This window comes from Doryrhamphus excisus, chromosome 3 (assembly GCF_030265055.1).
Source record: "Doryrhamphus excisus isolate RoL2022-K1 chromosome 3, RoL_Dexc_1.0, whole genome shotgun sequence".
NCBI classification, from domain to species: domain Eukaryota; kingdom Metazoa; phylum Chordata; class Actinopteri; order Syngnathiformes; family Syngnathidae; genus Doryrhamphus; species Doryrhamphus excisus.
In genome coordinates, this window is record NC_080468.1 from 25,046,082 (window position 1) to 25,071,181 (window position 25,100).

Sequence of the window (25,100 nt, forward strand, 5' to 3'; positions counted from 1 at the left end):
TTGTCATCTCGCTGCACAAAACATCTCTGATCCAGTTGAAATATTTCAGGTGCCGAAACAAAGTGGACGAAGCGAGCCGCCATAGCTGCCGATTCCCTTCCAGCAGCAGAAGCAGCAGCAAAACAAACACAAAGGGAGACTCTGTTTATCTATTTATTTTTATGGTTCCAAACCAGAAGGAAAGTTTGCATTATATCTGCCGGGGCGATCGTGTCTTGTGAAGCACCACCACTCGTCTACCTTGTTTATTGGATGGTTCCTCCTACTTTACCCCACCAATTTCGCAACTCTAGTTTGGACTGTGGAGCTGAAACCTTCGGATACGTTCTTCATTCACGTCTAGGTAAGGTGTTTAAATCATTTCATCTGTATTTTACCTCCTGTTATCCACAAATTGACTGTTTACGCTGCGCTTCCGGTGGGGAAATGTACCTGGTTGTGAGCTCAGGTAAGTCGAGGAATCGGGAAGGGCCTAAAAAGTCAGCAGCAGGTGGAATAAAACGTATATTGTTGAAAACGGTTAAAAAACTACTTAGACGTGTTAACTGTCATTTGATTAAGGTTACCTACCTAGCAAAGTGACGTACCTGTTGTCATACCATGGCAAGCTAACCAGAGGAAAAGTTGTCGAAATAACTCAATTGTTCGTTTTTTGTGGCGCTTAGGCGGACATCCACATAGTTAACCGCTTAAAGGCAATGATATATGAGTTAAAACTGATAAAATGACGTTACGTGTGTGTGATTGTTGGTTAAACTAGCTGCCTATGTTAATGCTTTGTGTGGCGTCATCACGTGGACAAATTGTGCTATGATGAAAGGACATAACATTTGGTACACCTTGTCTGCGTTGCAACATCTAAATAAGGAGGACAACTGCGCTCATTTTTGATTAGAAATAAAATTATTGTCAATGTTCGTTACAGCTGTACATTTGTCTGTGGTTCGTATACACTTGTTGGCTTTTGAGCCAAAACAAAGTGACCTATGTGTTAGTAAAATGACAATAAAAAGCCCATCTTAAGGGAAATTATAAATAATGTTAATAAATAATGTTAGTTTGTGTCGTTTTAACCAACGTCGCTAATTCCGTGACAGGTGAATTTAAATAAATTACCATAACACAGCTGCCAATGCGAAATGATTTGCGTGACGTCATCACGTCGACAACTTGAACCTGATGTGCGGACATAACATTAGGTACTCTTATTCAATACAAAAACCTGTTTAAACTAGGGCTGTCACGAAGCACAAGATTACTTTTCAGAAAAAAACACAATATAAAAATATATGGCAAGAGTTAACCTTCTTCCTGACTGTTTGGAGGCAGACATACATGTATATATGTTCATTTATTGTGTGATTAATTCATTATTGTCCCAAGCTCAGTGTCTATTATGGAGAAACTCTGAATGAGAACTATTGTCACATTTAAATCTTGTGACACCCCTAGTTAAAACGCTAATTTGTTATTCTACATTAAATGACTGACACTGTTCAAAACACAGTATTCTTACTTATTATTTTTATTTATAATACTGTACATCAGTTGCGTTATTAAGACAAATTATTGGAGCAAAATATCACGATCAACTGCCAAGTATGTTGCAGTACCTGTTTACACCAATGGAAAAAGTAATGATTAAAACATTTTTAAATATATTCTTGTGTATCTAAACTGCGACTGAGGAAGATTTCCCTCCTTCATAAAGCGAGGCATGCTGGGGAACCAGTTTTGTTTGCAAGCTGCCAAACGAGAGCACTTTATGCCATGTAAACATTACCTCAGTTAGTCAATCTGTGTACTCCGAAACTATAAGGTCACTGATTTCAGGTCACAAGAGGTCAAGGTGGTCGAAGTCATTGAAAGAACATTCATTCACAACAGGAGTGATACTAATCATGTAGTAAAATGAAGACACTATGATGACTTGAATTTTTTTTAGCGATAATATGCTGAAAATGTGCAGATATTGCCCTGCCATTGTCAAAATAAAGCACTGTAATGTTTGTTCAGGATTTAAAAGCAATTAAATGATGGAAATAAAAGTAATCACGGTCAAAATGTTGTTTTTACTGACCTTGCAGAGATTTTTCAAAAGTTAACAAAGTGTTCCCCAGTTAATAAAAACCGTACAACACAGGTTTTAACATACCTAATTGTCATACAAGTGTGAAAACAAGTAAAATTGCAGACCACTTATGTAAGTAGTAGAGGTGTCACGAAACAATACAATACATATAACATTGGAGACACGATTTTAACACTACTAAGAAAACTACAATGTAAAATCAAAAAAATATATGACAATATATTGCAACATACTCATTTTATTTCTACTATGTTATGCTCTTCTACACTCTGTGTACCTGCAAGTGGTGCACCCTCCACCTGTGAGACAAAGCGGCCGTATGACTGACACAAGGGCTCGCGTCGTTCATGGAACAAACGCACCAGAGTGCTGAAACCAATGCTGAGAGCGAACGCTCTTCTTGCCTGTTTTGAGGAGGGAGATGAACGAAACAGAGTATGCACATGTCAATATATTGAGGCCGCAGTTGCACACCACGTATTCCTCTATTTTTAACGTTTCTAATGATCAGCTGTTTTGTGGATGTCCTTTTTTTTAAAATGCAAAATAAGGTACCCCTGTGAACAGTTAAAAAAACGGATTGCTGTGAAACGCTGCCATGTATGTTTTCTTCTCCTGCGTTAATTTTTTTGGTATTTTGTTTGAGGACATTTTATAATTTTATATTTTTTCGAAAATTAGTTTGCGGTCACAGTAAATGGAGACTGTCAGAGCAGATCATGAGTTTATTTCTACTTCCATGACATCAGCATGACTCATCCCAGTTGCTTATATGACCTAACCCAAAGCCAACGCTTCGTCACCGTGACATTCAATTGTGTTCTCATTAAAGCTCTTGGTTACAATTCAGACCTGTGCAGAACTGGCAATGGTTTTGAAAAACTATGCCGACTAATTAACTTGCATATGTGCCTTGAAATTAGAGTGGGGAAAAAATACAAAGGGAACACTTGTGCAAGTACATTTGTCAAACCTTTCATTCGCGTTTTGCTCCTGAAATAAGTCCATATAAAGTGTGCTTTGCATCGGTGAGTGCAGCTGCACTCGCTAACATAGAGCTAACTAGCTACTATGTTATCAGATGGATACTGCAGTGATGCAGGAAAGATGACTATTGTTTGTGATGTAAGTGCTGCTAAAATTTTTTTTTTTTGTATTTTTATGCATCATAACTCCGCTCCGAATTCCTGTGTGGCGCACATTAAAATAGAAAGTGAGGAAGTGTTTCTTTCATTAGGCAGTTACTCATCAACAAGCGGTCACGAGAGGCTTGTGGCCGGAGTGTGCCTCAACAAGTCCACTGTGGAAGCCTGCCTGATTGTGCCACGTAAAAACACAGCCTGGACACACTCATTTGTTTACACGGCGTCCTCTCTGTGAAATATGTAAACCAGGGATGTCCAAAGTGTGTACCGCATTTTTTTTATAGGCCTGTGAACAGCCCATTGTAGGAACAAAATATAAACGTGGAAAAAAAACAAGAGGTAACAAGAAAAAAATGAAAGTGTATGAGTCATTTTGTCCAAACCTGACACAAGAAAAATATACGAAAGATACTTGGTGGCCGTACGGACAACACCCCATTAGTAATTGCATGAGACGGGAGGTGTATGTATAGCTTAGTACATGTGTGTACAGGATGTAGTATGCCAGGCTATGTATGACCCTTTCATAAATAGTCCCAGGGAGACGTGGTCCTTATGATGGCACTGTGTTTATATGTACAAGTGTATTACTGTGTACGTTGTTTGAGTTTAATAATACAATTTAAAAATTTCACTTTGCTAAATGTTTCATTTCGGAGCACCTGTGCTCCTAGTGACAAAGCCAAGCCTACAGCGTTGATAATATATTAATAATAATGAATGTATTAATTAATTAAATTAAGAAAATAGAGTTAAATCCCAATCCTAGCTTGGACATGTGTACAAAAACACAACCACGGGCCAATTTCTCCATCCCGTGCAGCAAAAGGAGCCGTTCCCTAATGAGGTCGTCCATCAGCAGATGGCTATCGGAAGAAATTCTGCCAATTCCCGACCACTACGTGGCCAAAGATCCTTCTTCACAACTCCCTTGGCCCCCTGTCTGACTTGCTGATGCACCTCTCTGGGTGATTTGCTTGTGAGGTGCTAGCTTGTGCATTTTCCTAATGACGAGGGAAAGAAGCGCTGGATTGTTTTTTTTTTGTGTGTGTGCAAAACCTTTTATTTGCAGTGGAAGACCGAGCTTCCTCCACCGCCTTAGGGAAAACAGATGTATTTGCTTGTAAAACCGGTGAAAGCAAAGAATATTCCTTCATTAGTATGTTGATGTAATAGTGTAAACCACCAAAAAACAAAAGTTTTCCACTGAGGGCCGCATACTGACAAATCAAAGGATTCTGGGACCATTTTGATATTTTTTTACTTTTTAAAAAAAAGTCTTAGCTAGTGACGGAAACCAGAGCCTGGAGACCGTCTTCTGTCGTTTAAATCTCCTGTTTCTTCTGCTTTGCCTTGTCTGTGAAATATGTGCATTTCATTTTAAAATTTGAACACAAGTGATAAGCAGATTTATTTTCAGCATTTTGTTCCCTTACCATACCATTTGCTGTATATGCGAGTTCCCCTGCACCAGTAGTTGGACAGTGTTGGTCTATGTGTTGTTACCGCTTGTCACCTGTCACTCACGGAGTTGCACTGCAAAATGGCACAAAATAAATGTAGTTATGTGTTTATTATGGGCATGCCTGCAATGAAAGCAGCAGTCAATGGGGGAAAAAAAACAAACAAAAACTAATTTCCAAGGTGTGGCAGCTTTTATTTTACTGTGGCGCTACGCCACAATCCATTACAGGTAGCGGAAACCCTACACAGACTGGTTAGACTACTAAAATAAACAGGTCACCTATTGACACCCTTTTCATTTGCCTTTCTTCTCTCGTCTTTTGCTGTTCCTTTTTTCACTCTGAGAAATTATTTTACTGGGCACTGGCAGCATTGTTTCACTTTCTTCTGCCGCAACTGCCAACTGAAGTGGCAACATGCTGGATGAAGGAAATAGTGGACCAAACCCTTTCATGTAGTAACAGGGGGGTGGTCAGTCAGTATAGAATTTCACTTTTGGTCAATGTGGATATTTACCTTTTTACTACACAATACAATAGAGATTGTTTTGTGAGTATATAAATAGCAAAATTATTTACCTATTTACTGGGGCCCCTGCTAGTCATGGGCCCTTGGGATTGTCCTCACCTTTCTCCCCCTCTATAGTGCCTCTGCTCAGTGGGTGCTTTTTACAGAAGCTGTAGGAATTCCACATTTGATAAAACATACTCAATATTTGTCAGATCAAAATACGATTTCTGCACATTATCAAAACATAGAATAGTTACAAAAGTTATAAAACATTTCAAAATGCACCTGCATTGTTTTGTGACTCGGTTAAATAAAAAAAATTGTCCAGTCCTTTATTTGGTAGTTTTCTTACTGCAATGTTAAATATCATCTGGCCTCATTCTTCTGAACCCAGAATCATGAATCGTGTCATGAGCATATGGTGGCCCCTAGTGCGTACATAATGTTTTTAATGGGTTTACTTAATGGGCTTCTCTCAAAAGTAGGCAAGGTTGTGTATGTTATTTACATTGCTATGGTACGGGGGACATTTTATGTTTTGGTCCTTCAGTTGTATTCAAATAAACATGGACACAAAATTAAGAAAATGTGAGTTTAGATTAGCCCACTCGTTGTAGAATTGAGTGTCAATTAAAAAAAAAATTGCACCAAATGGCCCCGAGCCGCACTTTGGACATCCCATATTGTACTGGAGACCATTAAAAGTGCAGTGAAAATTCCTCGTCATAATACAAATTAAGCTCGATTAATGGGTTCCCCATTGTTCTTTTTTTCTTGTGTTCATTGGGTTTCTTTTTTTGCACTTTTTTTTTTTTGCTGATGCAGTGACCCAATTTCCACACTGGTATCAATAGTTTCTTTTCATTGCATATTAAGTAGACTGCTCTCGATCTGTCAGCGCTCGGTGGCGGAGTAAGGCCGTATTTTTCAGTGGAAAGAAAAATGATCCTTATGGTGCTGTCAATCATTGGAAATGTTTACATACGGTAAAATTCTTGACTGTAGGTGTCCAAAGTACGGGCTGCAACTCGTCTTTTACTGGCTTGCATAAAAGACGGGACCTATAAATTCTGCTGAGTTACATAAGAATGGCACTTACTTCCAAAGTGTATATCTCTCTCCGTAAAATTTGATGTCGTAATTGTTGTCGTTGCGTATCGAATCATTTACCACAGATTTACATCTCGAGTTAACTATGGACAAAATACGATGAATCCCAAGTTTAATGGTAAATGCTAAAGATGTGTGTTGTGTCCAAAGCCAACATTATGTTTAACCTCATTTTCTGCATATCCATGCCATGCCTTTAATAATTTATGATTGACAATGTCATCATATCCCCTTTTTATTTTGATGTATGCAATGGCTTGCAGATGTTGAATTTTACTGTCAAAGTTAGTTGTTGAGCAGCAGTTACTGAAAATGTCTGCTTGTTTTGTTGCAATGCATACAGTCAGAACACTTGCCTTGCCAGACCCGGAAACTAATCTGAAAACTTGCAGCTCTTAAGCAACTCTGAGCTTAAGTGATTGCTTTGGAATCCTATTGCCATGGAGCCCAGCTGCAAAGTACAAGCCCGAGAACTTCTGCATGTTTAATTGAATTGGATGCGGGTCGCTGAACGTCACAGTTTTTCAATCTACTGTTGAATGGTTACATGGCTGCCCTGTCATCGTCATCATCATCCATCATTCATCCAGGATTCCTGCAATTCCAGGGTGGCAAATCTTCTCCGACCGGTTGTGGCTGAAAGCTTGCGGATCTCTAGATCATGTGGGAAGTTTCATTGTGTTAACGCTGCTTTTTCCATGATATATGGAATCTGGAGTCACATGATGTATACATATGCTGTATACAAATGTACATATGAAAAGCAGAATTCAGTAATGTAATAACATCATACTGGCACACTCAGCACAAATATAAACATTCATCAAAGCTATCAAAGTAAGCGCACACGGCTTTGCACTTTCTTTTTTTTTTTTCCTGGATGGGAAATGGAATAAATTGAATGCCACCTCGCACTGTGACTCGTAATAGTATGCCATGCGCCAACTCTCGTCTTAAGAAAATAGGTCAGACCTGCATTGTTGTGTAGCTGGTAAGACAACAAAGTGGCATTTGAAAGGCATCTGAAAGAGGAAAAGCTGAGGAAATTAAAGGCACAAAATGTGTTTATAGGCTATTTTCATCCTTCCTTCAGCTATGGAAGTGTGTCGGTCACTCACATGAACACCTGAAGATTAATGAATGACAATAAGTTACATTTTCTAGCTACTGTTTGCATTTGGTTATTGTTTTGTTTTAGAATTTCATTTCACTGACGGAGAATGAACATTTTTTCATTCAAGTCAGATATCGTTCACTAAATGCTAAGTGTAAGATTGTGCCACTGTTACCGGGTGGAAGTTCAACTCGACCTTGGCCTTGGTTTTAAAAGCTGTTTGTAAAAGTTAATGTGCAAGCTTTGTTGACATACCTTAAAATGTTCAGTAAGGAGCCTCTCAAGTTACGGCCAAACAAAATTTTATGTGGGTAAAAAAAAATAAAAAATGAAAGGAATCGAACAAATGTTAATAAATTACCCCTCTTTCAAAACTCCGGTCACAGCTGTGAGTGACAGAAAGAAAACCTCTTGACTTGCCTGGGCAAAAGGCCTTCGGTGCCACCCACTGGTTAGCAGCAGGCTCCTTTTTGTTCACACATTAAATTATACTTATCTAGTGTGGAAATTATGGCACATATTCGTTTCGAATATGAATTAGTTTTTGCCATCCACATGAATAGGCTTGTTTTTTAAGGACAAAAATCTAAGCATATCTAGATTGAAATCTAGATAAACATGTTATGATACGACTCAAAAACAAGATTTGATTCAACGGGTAACTCATTCAAGACCTGGGTTCAATTCTCCGTGTGGAGTTTGTATGTTCTCCCCATGTGTGCGTGCATGGGTTTTCTCCGGGTACTCCGGTTTCCTTCCACATTCCAAAAACCAGTGTGTACCCCGCCTCTCGCCCGAAGACACCTGGGATAGGCTCCAGCATACCCGCAACCCTAGTGATGATAAGCGGCATAGAAAATGGATGGATGCAGGGTTAACTCATTCACTCTCAAAGACGTACTTATACATCTTTTATGTTTTTTGCTTTTGTGGCACAAAGAGGTGATGATGCAACTCCACAGTTAAAAGAGAGCACGTTTGGTGCAGTTTTAAGCCGAAAAACGGCCACTAGGTGGCAGAAGTGCATTTTATATTTCAAATGGGAGAGTCTGTACATAACCACATAACAGCAAAACTCAGAACACTGTAACTGAAGGACAACCTGTATATTATTTCTTATGGGAAAATTTATTCGGTTTTCATCTGACCTTTTGGAATAGATTAATGGGGAAAACCGAGGATCCACTTTAATTTTGGAGAACAGATCATGGCTTGCTTCTTGCATTTGCATTTGGTTTGCCAGACTATAAGGTGTAATAGACGAATTGGTGTTGCCAAGTTAGCATCGTTGTCGCTATTGTAGCAAGCTATTGTAGCCATCAGTAAATAAGGTAATACAGTGTGTCTTGAGAGTGTTTTTTGTAACAGATGTTTTTTGAATATATAGTACACATGCCACAGGTTGCCCATCTGTCCTGTACTGTATGTCATGTATTGATTCTAAGCGTGTCTTCAATAGGAACCTGGATTCAAGCGGATACTATGACCTTCCAATGGACCACTGTATGTCAACATCACATGTAGCAGATTCACCTGTGTGGGCTGCAAGATGATCAATTCAAGGCATCTAAATTCCACCTGCAAAGACTTGCCACTTGGATTATAACTGTTTTTTTGTAGTTTTCGTTATTCATCCCCGGGAGACCTCATCTGCATGTGGTGCAAACCTGGACTAGTGGCCCATGTGTAGCGGGGAGTCTGCAGCATCCCACGGAATCACCTAGCAACCTCATATTTTTGGGGGCGCACCACCCCCCAATTCTCCCTGCCCCCCACCTTTATTTTAGTCCTGGTGTCTCTGCTCAAAGCTGTGCAGAACCCACTACCCAATGGCATGGGTCAGGATTTTCAGGAAGCCGGGGGGCAACCTTGGGAAGTCCTACCAGCCAGGGAGCATGCTGTCCCTGGCACCCACCAAAGGACTGTTGAACGAGCCCGGACAGAACAGCTGCTTTCTCAACAGTGCTGTGCAGGTAGGTGCTACTACTACGTATGTATTCACTTATGGACCTATTTGGATTCTGGCTGCATAGTATTTGCCCCTTGTACTTAAGTCTGTCTTAATTAGGGCTGGGCAATATGGACCAAAACTCATATATAATTATTAGATATATTTGAATATTGATATATGATATATATCCCCATATTTTTTCCACAATGTGAGTTTTGACAAAAGTCACAGCCAAATATGAGTGCAAAGTTTTATTAAAATTTAAACAATCTTATTGAACAATATAGCCACTGAAATAATATAGTATATTATCTAAAGATAGAAAGTTAATTTAATCTTCACAGTAGTTTCTCTGTAGCCGGGTTAGCGCCATTAGCACTTCCATCTCATGTTCCCCATAACTACAAACTGTAAACATGGTTGATGCTGTCTTCATACAGCAACCTTTATACCGTCTTTTTTGCTATTCACTCCCGCTATGCAGCCTCTCCTCCTCCATATCTCCGTGGGGATCTCCGATCACTCTGCATAGCAAAGGGGTGCTCAAAGCTAACAGCTGCTCTCAAGTGTAAACAGTGGTGCAACTGGCAAGCTACGTAACCGTAACAAGACGAACATCCATAACTACACACTTGCTTGAGGGTTCGGTATGGCACAAAAAACAATAAGAAAGTAATAAATGGAGCACTATTAAACACTAAAAACACAGCAGAAGACACAGAGCTGTTGCTAGCTTGCACTCAGGCGGCACCATCTTGAAACATGAGACCTTTGTGTCAAATCCAGTATATATTGATATGAACGATATGCTTGTTTTTGATATCGTGCTTAAAATAAATATCGATATATGGCCCAGCTCTAATCGTAATCATCAATCAGCCAGTTATCTGATTGCTTAAATTGCAAGGTAAAGTGTGTGTGCCTGCCTGACTTACAGGACAACAGGGAGGCTACATTCAGCCATTGCAGCATATCATTCACGGTCTGAGAGTTGACAGCTATGCGGCTAATAGAATATACATAATGGGTGCTGGGGGGTGGTGTCTAATGCTATTTATTTATTATGTATTGTGTATAAAACTAAGAAAGGCAGAACATCAAATTAAAAGCATAACAATAATATGGACTCTGGAGAGGACAGCCAGACAAGTGAAATTTACACACCCACCCACCCACTTGCTACTCCCACCCTCCGTTGTCCTGGCCGGCAATGGTGGAGGAATGAAACCACAGGGAGGCGGAGACAACAGAAAAATAAATACACATGATGCTCTACAAAGAGAAGCATGGATAGTGCTTTCACCCCAGTATGGACACACATTTCCTTTCATTCTTCTGAAAGCACAACACCAGTTATGTGCTTAGTCTAAATTCATGTCACAGAAAGTAAGCAGTCTCATGCAAAGCACAGTATGAATATGAAGCCAGAGCCCCTGGCTATATTTTAAGATGTGTAGCAAAGCCTGATTAACACACACGGGACACAGTACTGGTAGTACATCATTTAAACGTCCAGTTCATGCCCTAATGTTGTAAACCCGTGTCCTCATGCCTAACCCTTACACTGCATTCCACCATTTTCCAAAATAAGACTTATCTCGAGGTTTCACATCTTAGTCAGCGCCCTTCCCGAGCGATGTATGAATACACATGAAGTTTGGCTTGTGGGGCCTGTGGTTACTTCATGGTTTCCAGTCAGTGAGGTCACCCTCCACTCAGCATGACTCAGAGGGTGAGACACTAGTTGGAGCTGGTTGGAGATGAACATTTGTTTTTGCTCTTCTTGCATGACCTTGTGTCCCAAAAAAAAATACTGAAAATGTTTTTGTCTTTTTCGTAGGTCCTTTGGCATCTGGACATCTTTCGCCGCAGTTTGAGGCAGCTGCCTGGGCACTTCTGTTTGGGGGAGTCATGCATCTTTTGTGCATTAAAGGTATTTTCAGTGCAAATTCTCCTGTTTTTGTCTACAGTCTAACAGATTTCCTCTTTTTTTTTAAAGAGCATATTCTCCCAGTTCCAGCACAGTCGCGAGCGAGCGCTGCCCTCAGACAACCTGCGTCACGCCTTGGCGGAGACCTTTAAGGACGAGCAGCGCTTCCAACTGGGCTTCATGGACGATGCCGCAGAGTGCTTTGTAAGTTTCTTCCAGGAGAGAGAGCCATTTGTTTGCAACAAGTGAGGTCATTGAAAACAGCTTCTGTTCCTCCTTTCCCTTCCCATCAAGTGCTTGCCACACTGCCGCTAAATATCAGGATGACAGATTATATAAGTGCCGGTCGGGGTTGTTTGTTTTCTGCACATACATGAGGTTGCATCATTTGTGCGCTTTGGAAAAGGATGCCTCATGCATAATTAATTATGTTGACACCAGTTGATTTTTAAATATTTTTTACATTTGTTATATGCATTTATTCTTGTATTATATTTATTACATTTTCTTCCCAACCCTATGTTATGTGTGGGGGAGAAAAAAAGAAGCCTATTCAAGCAAACGTTTTTATATATATTCTTGACCTAAATTAAGCATTTTCAAGCATAAAGATGTTCTAAAGGAACTAAAACACAAACAAGATTCATACAAGATGTTGATAAACTGTAGTGTGTAGGTTCCCCAAGTGGTGTATGTGTACCCCTAGGGGTATGCCAATTGTAATAAGACATAGGCACAGACACACACACACACATACATATATATATGTAGGTGTGTCAAACTCATTTTTATTGCAGGCCACATCACAGTTATGGCTGCCCTCTGTATATCGGAGACGTGTGTGAATAAAAACGAAAAAAAATTATTGCTTAACAGTCATAATTACGAGTGTGCCTGAATGCCTCACAGAGCACGGAAAACAGAAATCAGAAAGGTGACAGAGCATGATGTTTTTAATTGCTCTGTGTGTATCATATGAACAAATAAGTAAGTTTGATGATTATTTTGGCCAGTAAGAGTGATTTACTTTGGAATGATGTTCCAAACCCCGCACAGCGCAGCGGTGAAAACATGTCACTGTTGCTTCATCGTTGGTTGTATGTCTTCCTATGACTATGCTTGTTTGCTCCCCCACCCACATGCTTGAGTTGCAAGTCACATGCAACCCAGCAATTGCAATCGCTCCTCCGCATTAAATTTACATTTCACAAACATTCATAATAAACAGCAATAGATCCGCTAAGTTAAAATAAATGCAATCGCTCCTCTGCATGCGATGAGCAGATGAAAAATTGTAAATATGTGACCATGTGACCATGTAGAGACAAAAATGACATTCTGTTGCGTAAATAAGCTAAGGCTATTTAGTTTGTTTAAAAAAAGCACAATGTATGTACAATGTTATTATACATGAAAGACTTAAATTACTTCTGTTCTCTTCTGGCAAAATAAATGAATGACGGTGGCAGTGGTCGAGGCAGCAGCAGAATTTATCTGCAGCCAGTGTCAGATTAACAGGCTGTGACGCTCTAGACTGTAACCTCTGCAGGCCTGCCGTGCGGGCCTTTTAATATTTGATCAACTTCCCCATTCTAGGCCTAAAATGAACCTTTTTTGATTGTATTTAGCTTAGTCCTCCACATAATACATACAATACATACAAATGATTATTGTTATTTGACAGGAAAATATACTGGAGAGGATACATCTTCATATTGTGCCTGAAGAGACGGACGCGTGCACCTCAAAGTCATGCATTACTCACCAGAAGTTTGCCATGTCGCTTTACGAGCAGGTCAGTGGAACACCATTTCACTTACTCACTTGATTATTGTTTTGATTCGGGGCTGGTCAAGCAAACAGAATGCCTACACATACGCTGGTGTCCGACAGGTACATGAATCAGTGTCTGAGACGGTGAGATTCCAATCTGTCATGTTCTTGAATGGAATAAGGGAGAGGTGGAGGGTGGGAGTTGTGGGGTTTGGTTTTGGACTCCTTTGTGGTCTCCATGCAGCATCAGCAGTACCGGGTAAATCACAGATGCTGTGTGTGTGTTTGGGTGTACATCCATTATAGCCAGGCAGACACCACCGGGGCCTTCTGAGATGCTGACTTTAGCTGGAGCCGACCATTGTGAAAACATAATGGAAATTAACAATGATCCGTTCCAGGGTCAAACTGGCAAACGTCAGTTCATTTCGTATTCATTTTTTGTGTGATTTATTGTCCCAGCTCTTGTGCCCATGACTGTTTTTTTTCTGAATGAGAAGTCATGATTTAATCTTGCGAGATCTTGTAAACACACACACACAAAAAAATGTCACTCTTGCAATTGTAAAAAGATGTTAAGTTAAGATGTTATCTTATATATTTGGATTTGAACTACACTGCCCACTGCTGGCTCAGCATATATACTGCAATGCTAGCAATTTGTAAAGTTTTTAAAGAAGTTTGTTTGTCTTTATTCGTCCCCCTCTTTCCTCTCAGTCTGTGTGCCGTAGCTGCGGGGCATCCTCTGACCCACTGCCGTTTATAGAGCTGGTGCATTATGTCTCCACCACCGCACTCTGGTAAGGCTGCATTGTCATCTGTCCCGCTCTTGTTGTCCCTGCACTTTTGCATCCCGGGAGTGTCCTCACCGTGCCCCCCCCCCCCCCCCCCCCCCCCCAAGTCCTCAGTTGTCTCACATCTTGCGTGTTTGTCTTCTTTTTCAGTCAGCAGATGCTTCAGCGCAAGGATGATTCATTTGGAGAACTGTTACAAGCAGCGTGCACGGTCGGAGACCTGAGGAACTGTCCCGTAAGTTTTTTTTTATGCGTTAAATAAGCATGCATGTCCATTTCCATCATTTTTGGGACAGCAATTTTCTAAACTTTTTATTGATATTATATTATAACTACCTTGTGCTGTTCAGTGTTTTCCAACAAAATAAGATTGGAACATGGAAGAAAGTGTATGCTGTCAGTTATATATTTCAAAAGAAAAAGAAAGTCAGTGTTCGACAAACTCGACCAGAGTGTACCCCGGCTCTTGCCCGAAGTCAGCTGGGATAGGCTCCAGCATACCCCTGCGACCCTAATGAAGACAGGCGGCATAGAAAATGGATGGATGAGTGACATGGGTAGCACAGCTACAGAAGCCCGTAACAAGCAGTTGGTTTGTTAGTGATGTGTGGCTGTGTCATGTGAGCGTAGTGAGTGAAAGTAACAATGCTCTTAAATGAGTACAGATGTACTCCATCCATTTTCTATACCACTTATCCTCATTAGGGTCGCAGGGTGTATGCTGGAGCCTACCCCAGCTGACTTTGGGCGGGGTACACCCTGGACTGGTCACCAGCCAATGGCAGGACACATATATACACTCAAATTCATACCTATGGACAATTTGGAGTCACCAATTAACCTATAAATAACATGCTTATCAAATACATTGGTATTAGGGCCTAACTGATTCCCAAGTATGTTAGTGTGTGTGAATGCATAAACAAGAGGCATTAACTTCAATTTATTTGTACAAAGGCGCCTAAAGTAAGTACATTTTACTGTATTCACTGACACGACGGCCTTGCCACATCCAATATGGCGGTAACGTTGATGTACGTAGATGCAGCAAGACATTTATATCGTGATACCAGGGAACCGTTTTTGTATCTTAGCTTGACAATCAAATAGCCAGGAGTCTGCAACTTGAGCGAGACAAATAAAGAGGAGTTTTCGATGTGGTCGACTGCATCAAAGGCCTCGAACAGTGAACAGTGCCACACAGTACTGTCTGTTCTTCAAGGCCTTGATTATATTGTCCAGTTATTCTGTAGTTGCCCTTATGATGCCTAGATTTTTCCCGAAGGCACATTGAAACTGATTTAGAATATTGTTAAAATGCAAAAAAAACACTTCCTTTTATTGTCCTGATGTTTTACTTAGTTTTACTTTTTCTTTCTTTTTTGGTCCAGAGCAAATGCGGACAAAGGATTCGCATCAGGCGCGTCCTCATGAATTCCCCGGAGATTGTCACCATCGGCTTTGTGTGGGATTCCGACCAGTCGGACCTCACTGAGGATGTGATCCGCTCACTGGGGCCTCACCTCAGTCTCTCCGCGGTGAGCTTCCTGTATATATAGAAGATCTTTGACAAGTATTATTTTGTGTTGTTTGGAGGACATTTGACTCATGCTTTACAATTGGCGTACCCCTCGGGGTTACGTGTACCCCACTGGGAACCTCTGACATACTAACGGCAGCCATAATGTGATGTTTCCTGCAATAACAATGAGCTTGAGCTTGTCTAGTGGAAACATATTGCTTATGTTTTAATGTATACATTTATGGGTTTATTTATGATATTATCCATTAGGTACAGTAAAAACGTCAAAGTATGACAGAGCCTTGTAACATCATTATGAGCATTATGTACAAAATAATAATAGTGGAAAAATATCTGAAAAATGTGGCCCCAGGCTAAACTTCAGTTGAAACTCCTACTGGGGTTGCCCTCCCTTTGCTGATGAAAAGGCCCCTGCTGTCCTGGGTCACACAGCGCAAAAACCCCACCCAAAAGCAGTGCTCCTTCTGTGTGGGCTTCACAAGCAACAGAATTCAAGCGGAGCTTCAGAACAGACGAGGCCTCTTCATGTTGCATAACTTCAGTCTTGTACTGAAGTATTCAGTCTGTTTGTGACGGTTCATGTTTCTGAAGCTCCCGCTGATGTACGCCACAAAAGCCTTGATTCATTCGGGAGTATTTAACGTGACATTGTTGGGTGTTAAAAGGCAGACCTCCCCCCCGCTACTTGTTTGTTATTGTTCACAAGGGTGAGAACTGGCTGAGCAGGAAACACAGGAGGCAAAAACAAAACCTCATTCTTGTTCCCTCCGCTGCCCTTTAGCTTTCTGTTAGTTGTGATTTAAAGCGTTATTGTGTGTGTGCAGCTTTTCTACAGGGTGACTGACGAGCACGCCAAAAAGGGCGAGCTGTTGCTGGTGGGGATGATCTGCTACTCCAGCCGCCATTACTGTGCCTTCGCCTACCACACCAAGTCTTCCAAGTGGGTTTTCTTTGACGATGCCACAGTTAAAGAGGTAACCACTTGACCAAGACTGTTAGAACACCATATGTAGGTGGAGGTTTTTATGGGCCTGTGACACATTGTAAAAATACAATAAACCAAAAAAACAAACAAAAAACACAGCTTTTACTTGAACATTAACACGGTGGCAGCTGTTGAACTCAGGTGGGGAAAAAAGTCACACTTTGCGAGTGCAGGTAAGATTGCAAGGTTTGTGGAAAGCACAAACGGCCGGAAGGAATATATAAGCAGCAAGGTGCTCCTGTCACAATAGAAGATCTTTACCATGCACTTGAATGAGAAGAAGTCTGCAAACTTTGCATAGGTATTATACATACGTCTAAATGTGAAACACAAAATCAAATGTCCAAAGTTTGGAGACACCTTCTCATTCACTTTTGACCTGTTCTGGTTATAAACACTTTTACACATTTAATATGCATCGCATGGTGTCTTAATTGGCGTCGTTCCACCTGCCTGCTACGATCTCGTCCTGCCTTTTGCTTAATTAAGAACCAAACAACCATCTGTTAGCCTGCAAGCTGATGTGATTGTTCCACACACTCCAGGCGAGGTTCACCCCAATTTTAATTTCTGGTGATGTCCAAACATCTGCTCTCAGGTTCCGTAGTCATCTTTTATTTCCCTGCGTCTTCTTGTAGGTGGGGTCCAAGTGGAAAGATGTGGTCAGCAAATGTATCAAAGGTCATTTCCAGCCTCTTCTGCTGTTTTATGCCAACCCTGAAGGCAGCGCCATTACGGCTGAGGACGTGTCACAGCAACACCTGAGGCAGACCCAGAACAAGACCCCTGTCAATGGAGAAGGTAAGATATAGGATTTGTTCACTTGGGACACTTTTTGAAGATCTTGTCAGATCTGTGGGTGGGGGAAATGTAATGTAATACTATTTATTTATTATGCATTGTATATACAACAAAGTCTAGTACAGTGTAACCAAGTGTCTTGCAACGATGACCACTGATGTGTAAGCCTAACTTGAAGGAAAGACGACAGCCAATGAACTCGGGAGTCATTTCATGGACACTCAAGTTCGTCTTCCCGTCACACATTACATCCATCAAGACCAACAACACACTTACGGCCTGCACAATACAAGTGCTACATGTTACATTCGGTCTGATTGCATTGAACAAAATAATCGTCTCATAAAAGTAGCTTACAGCATCAAATGAAAGCATAAAAGGAGTGCAGACTCATCATTGGTACGAGCCTGTAGCTTGTTTTCTCGAAAGAAGATTTCAAGTCGTTTGACGTGTGGAGTGCGCGAGCGTGAATTAACTTGAGGTTTTGCACTAAATAAATATGCACACTTGGACTCAACACGGACATCATATGTCATCAATCCTCACCTTTATGCATTCATACACGGCATCTGCATTTTGAAGTAACGACAAAGTGAAAGAAGAATGGGGAAAATATGTAGTGTATTTGTGGGCGTATGGGTAAAGCTATATATGGTGCGTTCAAGGACCGCCATACAAAGGGGAAAAAAGCGACATAAACATGCCAAAAATGTGGTCTTTTTAACAAACATTAGTTTTCCAATAAAATAATCACCCTTATTTCCAAAATTAATGTTGTTAATTTATGTTAAAAACATTTTTGGAGACAGTTTAACATGCAATTAAATCAGAAGGCGTCTCCAACTTTTGAGTACATATGAGTCAAAAGTTTGGAGACACTTTCTCATGCAATTGAGTGATACAATGTCTCCAAACTTTTCACTGGTCATCAAAATCAAAAGCTTGGCGATGCCTTCTAATTCAATTGCATGTTAAAATATCGCGAAACAACAACACACTGCCTTAACTTTGACTGTTGTACTACTTTGACTCTTAGTCCGCCTTTCACCTACGATGGTGAGAAAGCAAAATGTCCTACAAGCATCAAAAGGAGCTCATCAAAATAAAACAGTCAGTCATATCAGTGACATATGGCACATTTGTGACGATTTCTTAGCTTGTCTCACAAGTATAAAAAGAAGCGAACCACAATGTCACACTAGCTGAGAAACGTATTAATTTCTTCTTCCCCCATCTTTCAGGTCTTCAGTCTCCTCTTCCATCCCCCGAGAAGCTAGACCTGACCAAGGAGAATCTGAACGGTCTGCTGAGCCAAGGTTCCTTGAAACCGAAATCTCCTTCCGCCTTTAGCCGGGGCAGTGCCCATAACAGTGGAGGACGAGGAGCAGGTAGTAAAAAACATTATACAGGATACTTTGCATAGCAAGGCATTAGGTGGTGATGTGACCCACAGTGCACAAAAAGACAAAAAGATGAATGCATAAAAAAAGATGTTGGTCATTTGTCTTATTCTTGTTGTTTCCTTGTTTTCATTTTTTGTAACAGTGCAAATTGATCTCAAGCGTCACTTTAAAGAGATTTTCAGGGAAGTCGCCCATCGAGCCAGCGGTGAGGTGCATTCATCCGGAAGAGACTCTGATCGGAGTGGTCAACGCAGGCCGGAGTCACGCTACAGAGGTCGGTTGGTTCCTGATTCCCCCCCAGCCCCCCCCCCCCCCCCCCCCCCCCCCCCAGCACCCCGCACACGGATGGTATCTGCATGTGATTACTCACATAAACACAACAGCTGAATATCACACACACACAATTCTCTGGCCCCTTATGTAACCCGCTGTTAGGGAGCGACGTGTCAGAAAGGGGATTAACTGCTGACGTTCGTCTGAGCCGAGTGTCTTTCATCCCGCTCTCTCTGAGTCACAACCTCTGCTTTTCCTCGCCAGGACAACAACAGGATAATGCTATCCCATCCTATAAGTGCATTATGCAGTATCTGACAAAATGTTAAGAGACAATAGTATGCAAATCATACCTGGATATGTAGTACTTTAGATTAGTCAGTGTACAGCTTGTATGGCAGTATCAATTTACTATCCACTTAAGACCAGTCAACACACAGCCATTACAGTAATGGTTTATTGAAGTTAATTGGTTCCAGACCCGACTGTGACAAGTAACTTTCCGCAGAGTAGGATAACTTATTGATAAATGGAATATCTTTGCAGTTAGAGCAGAGAAAACCTGTTTCGGACCAATGTGTTTTTTAAAAAAAACATTATTACAGAACTAAAACCCCTATATTTACTTTCATACTCTTATTAATGAACATATTTGACATAATAAGAGTAAATAAGCCATCTAAGATATAAATAAGACTCGTGCTCGTGTGTTGCTATAAATGTGTTCAGAATTGAGTTTTAACTTTGCATGTTTTACTGCAGTAACGGTAGCCCATGATTTTATTAGGCATTAGAATTAATTAAATAGCTAGCAACAAGCTTGCTGATGGCACATGAAGTTGTCACAAATTGTATTTCATTTCTCCTCAGATCAACCTCAAGACCGCATCTACTCTCGCTCGAACTCTCCCCCGGAAAATGGTTTCAAGCAACACCTTGAGACTCGCCTGTACAGCAGCCAAGGAAAAGGCCCCATCCGCAGTGACCGACCAGCCACCCACCTTAGCACCAGGTCTTTCCAGGAGCCCCTCCAATCCAACTCAAGGGTCCGGGTGCTACCCAGTGTTCCCAGCAGCGGGCATTACAGCAGGAGGGTGGAGAATCAATCCAACGGCTACGACACCGATAGCAGCCAGGACTCTCGAGGGCGTCCCAGAAGTGCTGCGAACGGCCGCAGCAGTAACAGCAGCAGCAAGTCCAGTCGTCCCTGGAAGCCCATGAGAGAGGCACTCAACGTGGATAGTGTATTAAGCAGCGGTGGTGGCCGTGGCGGCGGAGCAAGTCCAGAACGGAGGCCGCACAGCCCCAGAAGGCGCTCAAGCAGCAAGTCACAGGAATGGGACTTGACGTGGGCAGGCCGAGAGGAGCGGAAGGCCAAGAGCCTGATGACCATTTACGAAGATGAACTGAGGCAAGAGAACGGGAGCAGCCGCAGCTCGCTGGACTCGGACAAGGACAGGCCAAAGGGCACCGCCACCCTGAAGGTCTACAACGACAACTGGAAGATTCAGCGGACTGAATCGGGCTACGAGAGCAGCGACAGGATTAGCAACAGCTCTGCAAATTTGGACTCGCCTGTGGTTGAAAACTTCTCTTCCAAGGAGCTACGACCCATACATGAGCTGCATTTGAGCCGGTAACGTATTGTACAGCAAACTGTAATCCAGTGAGGTTTACAAATGAGGAACTGTAATGGATTGTATGCACTTTTAGGGATCAGTTCCCACCAAAGGGAAGTAATGACATCCTGCATGCTACTTTTTCCACTGGTAAGTCAATTTACTTGATTTATTCTTCTATTTGTACTCTTAAGCTTGATTGAAGGAAAACATCACTGCAGTATAACCATATTCGTATGTTCACTCCACAAGATGTATTTATATAACATTTATGTTTTTTGCACAAAGGGCGCAAAGAGGTGATGATACAACTCTACCATAGAAGAGATCACATTTTCAGTTTTGGACCAAAAAAGCATTCACAGGATAGCAGAAGTGCATTTTAGAAGAGCATAGCCTGCATTGAAATATTTGCTCCGCAGCAACCAGGAAGTGAAAAGGCATCTTCTCAAAACTCTGCCAGTGATGTCCTACTACTGAAATGATTATCACGATTGCATAATTGGTATCCATAATGGCTTTCCATTAAGAAATGTTTTGTCTTTTGAACATTAGTTATCTGGAAACTTCCAATCAGAAGTTCATTCATTCATTCATTCATTTTCTACCGCTTTTCCTCACGAGGGTCGCGGGGAGTGCTGGAGCCTATCCCAGCTGTCTTTGGGCGAGAGGCGGGGCACACCCTGGACTGGTGGCCAGCCAATCACAGGGCACATATAGACAAACAACCATTCACACTCACATTCATACTTATGGACAATTTGGAGTCGCCAATTAACCTAGCATGTTTTTGCATGCACGAGGAGAACATGCAAACTCCACACAGAGATGGCCGAGGGTGGAATTGAACCCTGGTCTACTAGCTGTGAGGTCTGCGCGCTAACCATCAGACCCCGCCAGAACCGCCCCCAATCAGAAGTTGTTCCGTTTTATTTTGGGAGAAGAGGGATCGCAGATCATCTGCCTCAAATTGTGAATTGCCGCATGGACTTAGCGGCTTAAAAATGCAATAGCGTTGTGGAGTATAGGGCGGGGTGATCTGACTTCCCCCACTCCCCCCCCCGGGTGTAATTGCATGCCAGCACAAAGGATTTAGCCTCTAATGCTTTTGAGAGAGAGTGCTGACGCATCGCAGATGGCATCACTCACTCCCCGTCCTACGTCTGGTTAGTCAGCGGATCACTACTCAAACCAAACCATGGATGTGCTTTTGTGTTTCTTTAAGTTGATGTTCTTCTACACCAAATTACTTTTTTGACCCCAATATTTCCCCCCCTAAAAAGTCTATTATGGGGATTCTGGGGTCTGGTCATTTATACATGCAAACCAACGAGTGAGTCAGAGCTTTTCTTCCTGTCACACACACACAAACCAGAGACCTGCCAACACATAAATCCACTGGCAAGTGTATCAAAGATTTTTATCAAGTGGTCAATTAACAGAGTCCTAGTAGGTAGGAAGATAAAGCCACGGCACATGTTAGCTTGCTTTGCTTTGTACTTTTCAAAACCCAGAATTTAATTTTTTCTTCTCCTCCAGGTGAGCAAGGGAGAAAATCTCCGGACCTGTATGACCCAAACAAGCCATTACAAAGGTAAATGAAATAAAAATAGACCGTGTCAGTGAGAAGATGTATTAATTTTACTTTTGTACCAGACGAAGAGCCTTCCGATACACACCTGGAGTCCTAGAAAATGACGTGGACAGCGAAAGGGAAGATAACGTGGAAAGCCCAATCAGCCCGGTGCCGCCTTACTTGACAAAGACCAGCAGTTCTGAGTGGAACAGCTCGGATGACCAAACGGGGCCCTTCTCAGAGCACGAAGAGGCCACCATGAAGGGGCTCGCTCTGCACAACTATCCACCTCCTTTACCACCAAAAACATTTCACACTGACCAATCCGAACTGCCACCGATACCAGCCCGCTTGAGCCGAGACAAAAATGGCTCAGCACCCGTGCTCTCACACACCACCCTCATCCGTTGGATCGAGACGCCCGCCGAGCACAGGCTTTCATCCGACACCAGCTCCAAGTCCTCAGACCAGGACAGGAACGAGATGTCAGCCAGCGAGGGCGAAGAGAGGATACCGGGCCGCGACGGCGCCGACTCCCCTGACATGGTTCTACCCACTACCTACTTCTCAGTGGATAACTGTATGACCGACACCTACCGGGCCAAGTACCACAAGAGGCCCGCCTTGTACATGAGAGCGGATGAGCACACCTCTTCAGGGGAGAGTGATGTGGATGCCAGAGGACTTCCTGCACCGGATGACGAGATGGCAGAGCCTTCCAGCAACCGACCAGAGCCAGGTACTCTAAAGTTTGCGGTGATGTTTCAACTGAATGTTTGCCTCTATTCAAAGTTAGTAGGTTTATGTCAAAACTACACCCTGCCACTCAGGTGTTCCTTTCTAGACAATACTTTTTTTATGCGCCAACAAATAATCCGTCCTCCCGCCAGGTATGGACAGCCACATGAATAACGTAAATAAACGCATCATCTCTGGGTTGCACGTGACGTCGTCACAGGCTCAAACAGGATATGTAGCTAGAATACATGCACTGTTGTGACATGTGGAAATGTTGCAAATCGGGATTTCAGGGATAAATTATTATCTTATTATTAATCAAATAATGTTGGAACTACAAAGTCCCATATTCATTTCATCTTGTGGCACCATCTTTTTGTTAAAACATCCATATGGGGTCTTTGCGCATCTCGGCCTGCCCCCCTGGTTCTGTCACCCCATGAGGGCTCAAAGACAGTCGGGTGTCCCTGGCCCCTCTCCATCCCGGTTCTCCTGACCTCCCGGGAAGCACCCAGACTAAAAAGACGAAGTGTTCCGCTTGGAAGCATGCTCCACGGAGGACGAAGGGTGGGGAAATGTGGTGGGCACCGGGACTTTCAGCAGCCCAGAACCAGTGCGTACGGAGGAGTCCGAAACGGCTATGGCACTCGAACTTTGTCAAACAATGCAGTAAAAGAAGAAGGACGCATACAAGAATGTATTTGTGCCAGTTATTAATGACAACCGCCACCTTGTAGATGCCCTAGAAACAAACCAAACAAAAACAAATAATGCACAACAGATCCCACAAATAATCCATAAAGCCTCCAATTTGATTGCTGATGCACAAGCACGGCCGCCTCATCTGATCCCCAATGACACGTGCCACCCGACACCTTGGAAAAATAGTCCACAGCCTCAGACTACGATGCGATTGCTCATGAAGGAGTATCAAGTGATCCTTCCTCTCGTCAATTATTGACGAGAATGACAGCTTGCATGTGTTATATAAGTATAAACAAACAAAACTTGTACAAGTCCATCAAGTCAAAGACCGTGATGTGATTCTTCATGCCCGGGCCGAGACACCTCATATATTTGTAAAAATAATTAGTTTTTCTTGTTTCTCTGTAGGGTATTCGTCTTCTTCCCCGAAGCCTATCGTGAAATGGAACCCTGTGATGCCGAAAGGACTGGACGAACACGGTTTCCTATAGTCGGAGCAAAAACAACAATAATGAATACCAAAAATTAAAAAAACAACTATGCATTATGACTGTTGTACAGTTTGAATGTCTGTCGCAAGATGAAAGAATGTGGAAGCCAAAGAGATTGTTGAAAAAAAAAAGGATGAATATTGAATTTGCACAAGCAGAAAGGTACAGAAAGGGGGGGGGGACTGAGAATCCTCCTATCAGGGTTACCAAGTTAAAGACTACTGAGTGAAAAAGTGTCGAATAATGCTAATTTTCCACCATTTGAACAGTCTTTCTTTGTACTGGCTTTACTAGATCCCAGGGATCTGTGTGGGTAATGAGGTGTCTTCCTTCTGTCTCTTGGATAAATGCCGCTGGATCAACTCTCCTAAGGTGACGGGCAATTATCGCCAATGCTAATTAGCACAAATGTCTTATCACTGTATTATCACTATAGACACTCCAAAACATACAAGCGTTGTTGTAGGAAAATGCTGTACATTTGTTTTTGGCTCCTTGGTTTAGTATGTAATGCAGAGTTTTTACTGCACAGTGCCTTTTTGTATTTTTTTGTTCCAAAATGACAAAAGGTTCGAATCTATGCCGTGGTTTGTACAAGGATTTGATTCCAGAGATTTTTGCAAATGAGTTTTATGTTTATTGACTGCCACTTGTCCAAGAAAATAAACCAATGTTTGACTAATTTTGCCTATATTATTATTATTCATAAGATTAGTAGTAGTAGTACTAGTAAAATAAAAAAAAACAATATAATTTAAGATTTACACTAAAGGTAATGTGACTATTTAGTAGATTTTGTACCATTCATTCACATGTTCACATGCTGGTGCTTTTCTGCCCCCTGTTGTTGTCTGCACGTAATTACACCCAAACCCCTTTTGCCGTTTTTTGCTCAATCAAATGTTTAAAATCGTAACAAGTTCAGAAAAAATACAACATTCTGTATAGAACATAACATTTAAGCTACGATTTGTATTCCATTTCCAATACGTCTTTGTTCATATTAGCCCCAAACCCAGAAGTTTACCATTTTTATTAACACATACTTAACACTTATTTAACACATACCATATGTGTGTTAAG

At 41.8% G+C, this 25,100-nt stretch overlaps 1 protein-coding gene across 3 annotated transcripts; it reads left to right on the plus strand.

Annotated features, from left to right (window-relative positions):
• LOC131125994 (inactive ubiquitin carboxyl-terminal hydrolase 53) lies at positions 1–24,699 on the plus strand. 3 transcript variants are annotated; one of them, XM_058068101.1, is made up of 17 exons: positions 1–343; positions 8,895–9,408; positions 11,227–11,319; positions 11,386–11,520; positions 13,001–13,111; positions 13,807–13,889; positions 14,034–14,118; positions 15,275–15,421; positions 16,251–16,400; positions 17,050–17,212; positions 18,454–18,600; positions 18,758–18,889; positions 19,759–20,524; positions 20,602–20,657; positions 22,047–22,101; positions 22,164–22,822; positions 23,935–24,699. In XM_058068101.1, the coding sequence occupies exons 2-17, from the start codon at positions 9,265–9,267 to the stop codon at positions 24,015–24,017; spliced, it is 3,009 nt and encodes a 1,002-aa protein (XP_057924084.1). In that variant the 5' UTR covers positions 1–343; positions 8,895–9,264; the 3' UTR covers positions 24,018–24,699. The 3 variants fall into 3 exon arrangements, with proteins under 3 accessions (XP_057924084.1, XP_057924086.1, XP_057924085.1); XM_058068103.1 differs by having other exon boundaries at positions 343–448; XM_058068102.1 differs by lacking the exon at positions 1–343 and adding an exon at positions 8,344–8,766.
• Positions 24,700–25,100: the final 401 nt, after the last annotated feature.